The sequence below is a fragment of the Anomaloglossus baeobatrachus genome, chromosome 9, assembly GCF_048569485.1.
Source record: "Anomaloglossus baeobatrachus isolate aAnoBae1 chromosome 9, aAnoBae1.hap1, whole genome shotgun sequence".
NCBI classification, from domain to species: domain Eukaryota; kingdom Metazoa; phylum Chordata; class Amphibia; order Anura; family Aromobatidae; genus Anomaloglossus; species Anomaloglossus baeobatrachus.
In genome coordinates, this window is record NC_134361.1 from 224,724,619 (window position 1) to 224,736,832 (window position 12,214).

Consider the following 12,214-nt stretch of genomic DNA (forward strand, 5'->3'; position numbering starts at 1 on the left):
AGAGTCTCAGCCATATTTCTGTATAGAACATTTTGAGATGCGGCTGAGACTCTGGTCGTCAGCATGTGATTGAGCGCAATTATGAAAATCACATAACGTGTGGTCACGTGACGACTGCTCGAAACTGCAACCGTTACATTAAGATTCCATTAGGATTCGGCCATTTGTGGTGTCACCAGGAGTGGAGAACCCATTTAAACAATGTCCAAGAAAGTCGCAGTGAGACTTGAGTCCACCAAAAAATAACTGTAGCAACAAGAAAAGTTTTCCTTGTGTTATGTCTAACGTTGACAGCGGGGCGTCAGACACCTCCGCATATAAAGTGCAGGCTTCTCCTCAGCATCAAGACCATTTTGGTTACTATGTGATGCGGCCAAATACAGAAGTAACTTACACATTTTCCATTTTAAGGAGCTGATGGAACCAGGAATGCACTTTACACTAGAATTACTGGAAGGTCGTGCTGCGATGTGCCGCACATCCTAAATGGAGATCTGTTTATCATCCATGAAATCATCCCCATTAAGGAAACTCCATTACCAAAAACTATACGTCTGCCTGTCCTTTCATCTCTCTTCACATAGCCTGAGGTCATTTATTTCCTAAATCTTTGCGGATGTTATGTTGGGCAGTAGCTACGAGACGCCCCCAAACCTTTTATAATACCGTAATATATTCATATAGACCCGCTGGCTTGAATTACTCGAGGTTGCCGGTGATTTTCCTACAGTCTCCTTATACCTAAGCGATTCCTAGAACTTTCCAATATTCAGACTTGATAATTGTTTGCTGCCCTTACCTCATTGCACTGACATTTGTAGCTCACAGTTTAGGGGGTCATCCAAAACAAAAGGGCAGAATAAATTGTCACCTCTGATGCTATACACCATGCAGAAACGGTTAAAGTGAAAGATGGAATTTTCTTCAGAATTGTACTATATATGCAAGCTCTTTCTGAAGCACCAGGAACCCTTCAATGGTGTTGTCATGATTTAGCATGGCTGTGACTCTGCAGAGCCAGTGCATGTTTGTCGTCTCCGACATTCGATCCGAGTGGAGGGGTCTGTTTGGTCGTGCCTCTTTCCAGAGGTCGGGCCGCCATATCTTATTGTTTTTACTTTCGGGATGCCGCCAGTATTAGTTCCTGCTCTGCAATGTGCAACTGGTTCCTGTGAGTGTACTCTGATCTAGTCCCGCTACCCAGTACCGTTCTCCCAGATTTCCGCCCCTCCTGTCTGGTCTGACCTCTGTCCCGGTTGACCTCCCTTCCCACCTGACTCTGGTCCCGTTTTGTGTCCTTACCTCCACTCCCTCCTCTGTGCGTACCTGTTCTCTCTGACCTCCGTCCTTCCTCCCCGGTCTGTCTTCCTGACCCTGGTCCCATTCCGTGTCCTCACCTCCGCTCCCTCCTCTGTGCGTACCTGTTCTCTCTGACCTCCGTCCTTCCTGCCCGGTCCGTCTTCCTCACCCTGGTCCCGTTCTGTGTCCTCACCTCCGCTCCCTCCTCTGTGCGTACCTGTTCTCTCTGATCTCCGTCCCTCCTGTCCGGTCTGTCTTCCTCACCCTGGTCTTGTTCTGTGTCCTCACCTCCGCTCCCTCCTCTGTGCGTACCTGTTCTCTCTGACCTCCGTCCTTCCTGCCCGGTCCGTCTTCCTCACCCTGGTCCCGTTCTGTGTCCTCACCTCCGCTCCCTCCTCTGTGCGTACCTGTTCTCTCTGATCTCCGCCCCTCCTGTCCGGTCTGTCTTCCTCACCCTGCTCTTGTTCTGTGTCCTCACCTCCGCTCCCTCCTCTGTGCGTACCTGTTCTCTCTGACCTCCGTCCTTCCTGCCCGGTCCGTCTTCCTCACCCTGGTCCCGTTCTGTGTCCTCACCTCCGCTCCCTCCTCTGTGCGTACCTGTTCTCTCTGATCTCCGTCCCTCCTGTCCGGTCTGTCTTCCTCACCCTGCTCTTGTTCTGTGTCCTCACCTCCACTCCCTCCTCTGTGCGTACCTGTTCTCCCTGACCTCCGTCCCTCCTGCCCGGTCTGTCTTCCTCACCCTGGTCCCGTTCTGTGTCCTCACCTCCGCTCCCTCCTCTGTGCGTACCTGTCTTCCCTGACCTCCGTCCCTCCTGTCCGGTCTGTCTTCCTCACCCTGGTCTTGTTCTGTGTCCTCACCTCCGCTCCCTCCTCTGTGCGTACCTGTTCTCTCTGACCTCCGTCCTTCCTGCCCGGTCCCGTTCTGTGTCCTCACCTCCGCTCCCTCCTCTGTGCGTACCTGTTCTCTCTGACCTCCGTCCTTCCTGCCCGGTCTGTCTTCCTCACCCTGGTCCCGTTCTGTGTCCTCACCTCCGCTCCCTCCTCTGTGCGTACCTGTCTTCCCTGACCTCCGTCCCTCCTGCCCGGTCTGTCTTCCTCACCCAGGTCCCGTTCTGTGTCCTCACCTCCGCTCCCTCCTCTGTGCGTACCTGTCTTCCCTGACCTCCGGCCCTCCTGCCCGGTCTGTCTTCCTCACCCTGGTCTTGTTCTGTGCCCTCACCTCCGCTCCCTTCTCTGTGCGTACCTGTTCTCCCTGACCTCCGTCTCTCCTGCACGGTCTTTCTTCCTGACCCTTGTCCTGTTCCGTGTCCTCACCTCCACTCCCTCCTCTGTGTGTACCTGTTCTCTCTGACCTCCGTCCTTCCTGCCCGGTCTGTCTTCCTGACCGTGGTCCCGTTCCGTGTCCTCACCTCCGCTCCCTCCTCTGTGCGTACCTGTCTTCCCTGACCTCCGTCCCTCCTGCCCGGTCTGTCTTCCTCATTCTGGTCCCGTTCCATGTCCTCACCTCCACTCCCTGCTTTGTGCATACCTGTTCTCTCTGACCTCTGTCTCTCCTGCACGGTCTCTCTTCCTGACCCTGGTCCCGTTCCGTGTCCTCACCTCCACTCCCTCCTCTGTGCGTACCTGTTCTCTCTCACCTCCGTCCCTCCTGCCTGGTCTGTCTTCCTGACCCTGGTCCCGTTCCGTGTCCTCCCCTCCACTCCCTCCTCTGTGTGTAGCTGTTCTCTCTGACCTCCATCCCTCCTGCCTGGTCTGTCTTCCTGACCCTGGTCCCGTTCCGTCTCCTGACCTCCACTCCCTCCCCTTTGCTTACTTGTTCTCCCGGCTTCTGACCTCGCTTTTGTTCTTGGACTTTGGTTTGCTTACTCCTCGGTACAGACGTGACATCCCGGGTCAGACCTTGGCTGACTGACTCTCCCTGCACTTGTGTTAGCGACCTCTAGTGGGCCTCTGTCTTCCTGCACTCAGGAGCTCTTCCTCTACCTGAGTCCCAGCACCCCCTAGTGGTCGCTTTATAGGTGTTTCTTTACTTATGGAAATGGTCAGACAGGGGTAATGTTATATACTGTAATTGGGACAGCATTGAGGGCCAGAAAGGGCCCCCTGGCAATAATCATGGCCGCCTATTCGATGTCGAAATTTGTATTATGAAGGTAATAAGCTTGTTTCTCTAGCATTTCAGTCTCCAAGAAACACGTCAGAATCAGGAACTTTTACTATCCCTAATTATCCGCTGATGACAATTGGGCAATATTAACCAGACCTTTTTTTTTTTAATGTTGTAAATGTAGAGTCCAATCAAGAAATCTGGCAGCGGTGGATGGATTAACATGATTAGGTCACTCTCACATGGATACAATTTCTCGCTCTCTTGCTGCCGTTTCCACCAAATGGAAAAAACTACTTGGAAGCGTCGTAGATCTCCCCCCAAAAATAAAAAAAAAAAAATGATTTGGTCATTAAAAAAAACAAAAAAACAGATGTGAAAACAAAACTTCAGGACGCGCTATGGGAATTATTGTTTTTCTTTTCCTTTCCGATATAAATATTTGGTAAGGGCTTTGCTGAGATTTTCAGATAGCAGAAGTTGTCTCCGTACCAAGGGTGTAACAGGCGGGAAAATTAAATTTCCATGGCGGCTGTTGTAGCTGTGGCTGCAGCCAGGTTTTTTTTATGCCCTGCCATTTTTCTCTTAAAACCTGAAAAAATCAGATTAACACGTCCTTTTGTTTGTAAATAATAAGAAATAGTCATATGAAAAAGTTTGGGCACCCCTATTAATGTTAACCTTTTTTCTTTATAACAATTTGGGTTTTTGCTATTTCAGTTTCATATATCTAATAACTGATGGACTGAGGAATATTTCTGGATTGAAATGAGGTTTATTGTACTAACAGAAAATGTGCAATCTGCATTTAAACTAAATTTGACCGGTGCAAAAGTATGGGCACCCTTATCAATTTCTTGATTTGAACACTCCTAACTACTTTTTACTGACTTACTAAAGCACTAAATTGGTTTTGTAACCTCATTGAGCTTTGAGCTTCATAGGCAGGTGTATCCAATCATGAGAAAAGGTATTTAAGGTGGCCACTTGCAAGTTGTTCTCCTATTTGAATCTCCTATGAAGAGTGGCATCATGGGCTGCTCAATACAACTCTCAAATGATCTGAAAACAAAGATTATTCAGCATAGTTGTTCAGGGGAAGGTACAAAAAGTTGTCTCAGAGATTTAAACTGTCAGTTTCCACTGTGAGGAACATAGTAAGGAAATGGAAGAACACAGGTACAGTTCTTGTTAAGCCCAGAAGTGGCAGGCCAAGAAAAATATCAGAAAGGCAGAGAAGAAGAATGGTGAGAACAGTCAAGGACAATCCACAGACCACCTCCAAAGACCTGCAGCATCATCTTGCTGCAGATGGTGTCAATGTGCATCGGTCAACAATACAGCGCACGTTACACAAGGAGAAGCTGTATGGGAGAGTGATGCGAAAGAAGCCGTTTCTGCAAGCACGCCACAAACAGAGTCGCCTGAGGTATGCAAAAGCACATTTGGACAAGCCAGTTACATTTTGGACGAAGGTCCTGTGGACTGATGAAACAAAGATTGAGTTGTTTGGTCATACAAAAAGGCGTTATGCATGGAGGCAAAAAACACGGCATTCCAAGAAAAGCACTTGCTACCCACAGTAAAATTTGGTGGAGGTTCCATCATGCTTTGGGGCTGTGTGGCCAATGCCGGCACCGGGAATCTTGTTAAAGTTGAGGGTCGCATGGATTCAACTCAGTATCGGCAGATTCTTGACAATAATGTGCAAGAATCAGTGACGAAGTTGAAGTTACGCAGGGGATAGATATTTCAGCAAGACAATGATCCAAAACACCGCTCCAAATCTACTCCGGCATTCATGCAGAGGAACAATTACAATGTTCTGGAATGGCCATCCCAGTCCCCAGACCTGAATATCATTGAACATCTGTGGGATGATGTGAAGCGGCTGTCCATGCTCGGCGACCATCAAACCTAACTGGACTGGAATTGTTTTGTAAACAGGAATGGTCAAATATACCTTCATCCAGGATCCAGGAGCTCATTAAAAGCTACAGGAAGCCACTAGAGGCTGTGATTTCTGCAAAAGGAGGATCTACAAAATATTAATCTCACTTTTATGTTGAGGTGCCCATACTTTTTCACTGGTCAAATTTTGTTTAAATGCGGATTGCACATTTTCTGTTAGTACAATAAACCTCATTTCAATCCAGAAATATTACTCAGTCCATCAGTTATTAGATACATGAAACTGAAATAGCAAAAACCCAAATTGCTATAAAGGAAAAAGGGTAACATTAATAGGGGTGCCCAAACGTTTTCATGACTGTAAAACAAGAATTTTCATTATGTTCCAGAATCGGATTTTCAGCTCATACGCGGGTCGTCGTTTCCCAAACTTCTCCGATCACTCAGTTAGTGAAAAACACACTTAAACACACGTAAGTGAAGCAAATGTCGCCCATTAGGAGCATGGTAGCGGTCCAGTGAGTGCCTACCGGGAAATGTGGAGGGATAGATTTACTACTTTTGGTTTGATGGATCTAATGAATCCTGACTGATTCCTTTGAGTTCATTCAGTACATTGTTTTTTTTTTTTATGCAGGAACATTTGTTTATAATGGTCGTCCAACTTTGGGGACATTTTTTAATGCTTAATTTAAGGTCTAAAATTATTTTTGCAATTGAATTTTCATAAAAATGTTGCACTTTTTTTTTTTTTTTTTTTTACATGCTTTGTATTTCCCGACATATTTAACTTTAATAAATCAGATGAGAGGAGCTCAGAAAAAGACAAAGCAAACAGTTAGGGCCCTTTCACACTGTGTTCAGTGATCCCGTCCGGGCTTCCGTCTGAATCCCCCTCAAAATGGGCTTCGGACGCATGCGGCGACGGGGCCACTGGCTATACTGGTGCAGACGGCGTCACCGTGTGCTCTGTCGTGCACCATTTTCGGGACTATGTAAAGTGAAATCTGGAGGAGACAAAAGGCGCAAACGGTAGAACTTAGGAATATAGAGCTCGGATACACTCACCTCGGGGAGAATAAATTTAGTGTCAGGTTAAGGACTTAAGGACTTGAAACATCCGAAACGCGTCAGTACACACATGGCGGTATATATTTTAAATGAAAAAAAAAATGGATTTTAAAGCCTAACTAATAAAAGGATAAACCTTAAAGAATTTCCCAGGATCTGGATGCTGGATTCCCCTTGCTAACTCACCTCGAGGACTATACGCTTTCCGACGATGGACACCCAGACATAGTAAACTGCATCTGGGTTCCAGTCACCGGAAAGCGTATACTCCTGAAAATGGTGCACGAGAGAGCACACAGTGATTCCGTCTGCACCATTATATGGCCCCGCCGGCGCATTCATCCGAAACCCATTTTGCGGCGGATTAAGACGGAAGCCCCAACACCGGGAAAGCGGCCTTAGACACCCTGTTATATTGACTCACTGTCGCCAGCAATAGACAGGGCAGAACAGAGACAAGAGAAGACAAACACTGCAATATTTTTTTTAATGAAACCCAATTGCAAAAATGATTTTGACCCCTAATTACTTGCATTAAAGAAAATAAAAATCAATTGCTCCAATGGTGGACAACGACTATTTTTTTTTCATGGTAAAAGGCGACAATAACAATGAACCATTATCAATCAATTTGGCTCACTACATGAAGGGGTTACCTTCCCAGAGCGTGCATGAACACTGCTGAGCCGAGCGTGCATAAGTATGGTCAGCCGACAGCTGTCTATAGAATCTAAAGCCCATCACCTTAAGCTAACCTGCTTGCTGATGGTTTCCAGATACCTACATTTTTTGTTTGCAGCACATAGTAATAAAATAAACAAAACAATTGAAAAGGTACGGTGGTAAAGATGACAGTAATGAAGACATATTACGGACTTGTTGCCGCTGATCTGCATCTGCACTGAGCATGCTGGGAGTTGTAGTACGCGGCAGTGAAATATGATTTGGCGAATGCATTTCACATTCTTCCCTGGAGCAGAAATGAAACATTATTCTTTCTGTGACATGTAAATCCTGGAAATTAGATCTTGGAAAGCGGCCGCCCGCAACTCAGAGGTCAGCCGCCGATCATTGTTATACGGCGAACGAGAGACCCGGAGCCGGCCTCCCCGGCCACAAAATAATTGACGCAGGCGGCAGAGACTATACACATTAATCCGGGGCTTGGCTGCTTATCATGTCTTACCTCATTCCTACAGAGCCTGGAAGAAATGAGACCTCACTATTAATGAGGACCGACGTCTGCTTTGTGTACAGTGGACGGGGGGCTGAAAAAAATATTGATGAATAATGATGCTAATAAATGTTAGAATGTTTTGCAATAAATAGATATTCTTTGTAATGTCACTGTCAGCGGAAAACAGAGCAGAACTGCCATTTTTCAGGGTTTTTTGGTGGGTTGTCTCATAAACAACATTTTACAGATGGTATGATGGGTATCTGGATAGGAAGACCCCACTGATTCTGGAAACGGGGCCAAACCATCTTGTACTGAGCATGTGTGACTGTAGTAGAGGTGGTCACACATGCTCACTACCGGGTAATTTGGGACCCCATTGTGATTGGACCAGCTGGACCCCCAACAATCACATCTTTATTACCTCTATCCCTTGTTGTTTATGGGAAAATCCCCAATTAAGCTTTTTTTTTTTTTTTTTGTATACGAATAAAGATAAAATTAAGTTTGCTGTCAGTGAATAAAAACTTGGGAATATGATACTGACACATGGTGAATTAAAGAGGGTGGTGACCGCAATTGTTTCCATTCATTGACATCAGGTATTACATACAATTACCTTCAATCCCTTTCTTCTTTCGTTTTAGGTCAGCTTCTGGGTTGTCCGAGAAATCCTAACAACACAGACTCTAAAAATTAGAGCCGAAATCCTGAGCCATTTTATCAAGCTAGCCAAGGTGAGGGCTTATATGTGATCTTATGTCTTTATTTGCCTTTTTCATCCTGCGGTGACTGCTTCAGGATCACTTTTGGCAGCCATATTTGTCATCGCCCTTCATTTAATCCTATACGGCTGAATTGTATATCAGCAATGAGGATGTCTCTAAAATCACCAGGCTTTAATGGGTTAATAAGCAATGGCCTTACGTTAGATGTATTTGTTCGGATGGATTCTGCATTATAGTCTATATGCCGCGGACACAACATCTGTGTTTTGGTATTTGGTTTTAATGGAATTCTTCAAGGTAATTTCCATTAATCCACTATGGAAACATGTCGTATGGAAATGTATCTATAAATCTAGTATGTTGGTGGGTTTGTAAGATGCCATCAATCTGAAGATAATAATAGGAGACCTATAATTCATTTAACAATAAATTTGCCTTAATGCCGCACCTGATGGTCGAGATTTCCCAATTTAGTTCATGACCAGTCTTAAAAACAACCGATACTCTTGACTTAGGGCCTGAACACTGAAAGGAGTTGTAAACGCTGCCCTGAATATTCCAATATTACAGACGTTTCTCAAAGTCACTGTTCAGTTTTTCCTTCTAAATAAGGCGGTGTCTGTCTATGGTGGTGGCACCTGCCACCCAAACCATCAGCACAGATCAGCAGTAATTCATGGGGTTGTCCGTCATTGTAAGAAAGTTCCTGTCACAAATGTGTCTGGATCTTCAGGTGCTGCTGCTGGGACCAGGTGCAGAAGGGCCCGGCGATCGTCCAGATGTTAATGGACGCTGGGCCTTTAAAACGTTGGGCCTCCCACTCCTCCAGTGCAGGTTATACTCTTCACTTGGAGAAGTTGCTTGCTTGGTAGTGCATGTGGCTTCAGACTACTGTTGCTGTATATTCTGAAGATTCCCTCTCAAGTTGTGGTTTTTCCTTGTTGTGGCTTCAGACTACTGTTGCTGTATCTTCTGAAGATTCACTCTCAAGATAAGTTGTTGTTTTTCCTTGTTGTGGCTTCAGACTACTGTTGCTGTATATTCTGAAGATTCCCTCTCAAGATAAGTTGTTGTTTTTCCTTGTTGGGGCTTCAGACTACTGTTGCTGTATATTCTGAAGATTCCCTCTCAAGATAAGTTGTGGTTTTTCCTTGTTGGGGCTTCAGACTACTGTTGCTGTATATTCTGAAGATTCCCTCTCAAGATAAGTTGTGGTTTTTCCTTGTTGGGGCTTCAGACTACTGTTGCTGTATATTCTGAAGATTCCCTCTCAATATAAGTTGTGGGTTTTCCTTGTTGTGGCTTCAGACTACTGTTGCTCTATATTCTGAAGATTCCCTCTCAAGATAAGTTGTTGTTTTTCCTTTTTCCCCTTTTTGCTGTTTATTTTTTGTGTTTGTTTTTCCCTCCGTGGATTGGTGGGATTTAGTCCTAGGGTCTGGCTAGGAGACAGGGAACACACCTCCTAACCCTTATAGGTACCTGTGGTTTGAGGGCAAGTGCAGGGCCCCCCAGTGTCAGGGTCAGCGCAGGAGCCCCTGGTCACCCCCCCCCCTCTTTATGTTTCAGCCTCCCTTATTCCCAGTAGTCCTCTTGCTGAGTGTCTCTCCCCACACCCAGCGTGACAGTTTCTTAATCAAGAAATGTTTTACAGCCCCTGCCCGCTGAATCAGTGATCGGCTGCAGCAACCTCTCGGGATTTTATCACTGCATTAACCAGATGAAAAAGTTTTGGTTTTTTTTTTTTTACTTTTTAATATTTCTTTCTCCTTCCCACCCCCATTTAAATGGAACCTGTCACCAGATTTGACCCCTATAAGCTGCAGCCACCACCAGTAAACGCTTATATACAGCATTCTAGAATACTGTATATAAGAGCCCAGGCCATGCCGTATAACCTAATAACGCCTTTTATTATACTCGCGGGGCTGTCCGTTTTGATGGGCATTGCTGCTCTCAGGTCCGGCGCCTCCTCTCTTCCTTCCTCATCTCCATGTGGACTGGAGGTGGCCGCACCTTATGACGGACAAATCTGGTGACCGGTTCCCTTTAACTTGTTTTACCACATATTCTGTTTTAGGGTACAGTTTCACTTGCGTTTTGCACGGACGAGTGCAATCCAATACAACATCGGACTGCACTCGCACAAGTGCAAAACTATGGGGCAGTGTCCATCTGCGATTGATTTCTCATGCCGTATCGGCCTGAGAAATGAGTCGTTTGGCAGCGATTCTTTGCTCACGCAGCCCCATACAAGTCTATGGGAGCGTGTGAAACCTCACACTGCACTCGCATGTCATCCGAATGCAGTGCATTGTATGCAGAGACAGACAGTGGAGGAGAGGAAGAAAGTGTTCCCTCCCTCTTCTCCGCAGCTGTGATCCGATCCCATCACAGTCACATGACCCTCGGATGGCGCTCGCAGCATAGGGTCATTAGCATATCACTTCTGATGCCCTCGTATCGGAAGCTATGCGCAGGTGAACAGTACCTTTTAACACTAGAAGTCCCAGAGAGGGGTCATTTAACATTTTTACCATTGGAACCCTATGGAGCTCGAAATTCCTGGGACTTCTAGTGTTAAAGGGGAAATCCAGTTCTGCTCATTAGGAAGGACAGGTGCACGGTATCTGCCAGTCACGCACGCCACCCAGCCCCGCAGCCCCGCTCACCTCCCGATGCAGAAGCAAGCGAATCCAGATTACGCCTCTAAGTCGAACATCCCTTAAAATCATTTTACATTGACATTGCTTTATAATCCTGGCAATGCCATGTCATTTTTTATTTTTTTTTCAAAGCCCCACTATAAGAGCAGGCCTTGCAGCTCGCCCCTCGTTGCTTTAAGAACCCATATTCAGTAAAAAAAACAATCGTTCATTGCAAAAATATGAGCTATAAATGGCGCAGGAGGGCGTCTAACCATCCGGCACATGATTCCAGCCGCAGATTGGCCACATGAATAATTGCAAATCAAAGCCCATTACAGGCTTCATGCTGATCGGCAGCAGTTTCACAAGTCCACCGACACGAGTATAAACACAGAAGCTGCAGAGAAGTAAATTGTCCTGACAGCGACTTATTTGTTCCTATAAATCTCCGATTTTATGACTGCTCAGTCTAGCTCAGTGTACTGACAAGTACATGTTAATCTTCTTTCCATTTTAACATATTTTTCCCCTAAAGAAGGCCTTTTCTCATGTATGGAAACCGGCGCGAGGAAAGAAGTGTTCATTTTGGCTACAGGATCTCTGTATTTGCTACCCCCGCCGCATCCTACAGTAAATGTGTAAAAGTGCAAAGTGATTGAAAGAACAAGCAGCTTTGTCATTTACTTTTTAAGAGCGGAGGGATTTTTTTTTTAATTTTGCAGCTATCAATGGACAGATAACAAGTGGTATAATTGCAGATCTAATAACTATGGAAACATTGGTCTTCCTTGGAGCTGTATACACAAAACGGTGGAATTGGAATATCGATATTGCAAAGTTTGTTTTTTGTTTTAAATGCATTGGAACATTATAGAATATTTGTGCAAAGGTGGTCAGGCCCTTTAAGTATTAGAAAATGACAGCTTTTGGCTAAGTAACCTCCACTAATCCTGAGAAAGAAGGGGCCACAGCCATAGTTTGGCCACCGAGCTGTGAAGGGGATACGGAAGTCAGCCCCAATACATTAATTCGTAGGATCAGGGTCCCATGGATTATTATAAAGGGCATGGCATATTCTAGAAATAAGCCATTAATTTATAAGGTGTACAAAAAATCCCCAAAATCTTACATCTTGTAGTCCCCTTCTAGTGTAATGCAAGCAGAATGTTGTATTATAGGCAACTGCAAACCCCCCCGGTTTTTATCCAGAATTCATCCCGATTTTGAAGAACTACCCTTGGAATTGAGGAAAAATAAGTGATATATTGTAACA

The 12,214-nt window shown here is 45.5% G+C and overlaps 1 protein-coding gene across 8 annotated transcripts in view; it reads left to right on the plus strand.

Annotated features, from left to right (window-relative positions):
• RALGPS1 (Ral GEF with PH domain and SH3 binding motif 1) overlaps positions 1 to 12,214 on the plus strand; it is a 531,171-nt gene that overhangs the window by 189,133 nt on the left and 329,824 nt on the right. For all 8 annotated transcript variants that reach the window (XM_075324643.1, XM_075324647.1, XM_075324648.1 and 5 more), the window contains one exon: positions 8,213 to 8,302. In XM_075324643.1, coding sequence (XP_075180758.1) covers positions 8,213 to 8,302 — 90 coding nt within the window. The remainder of the gene's footprint in view (positions 1 to 8,212; positions 8,303 to 12,214) is intronic.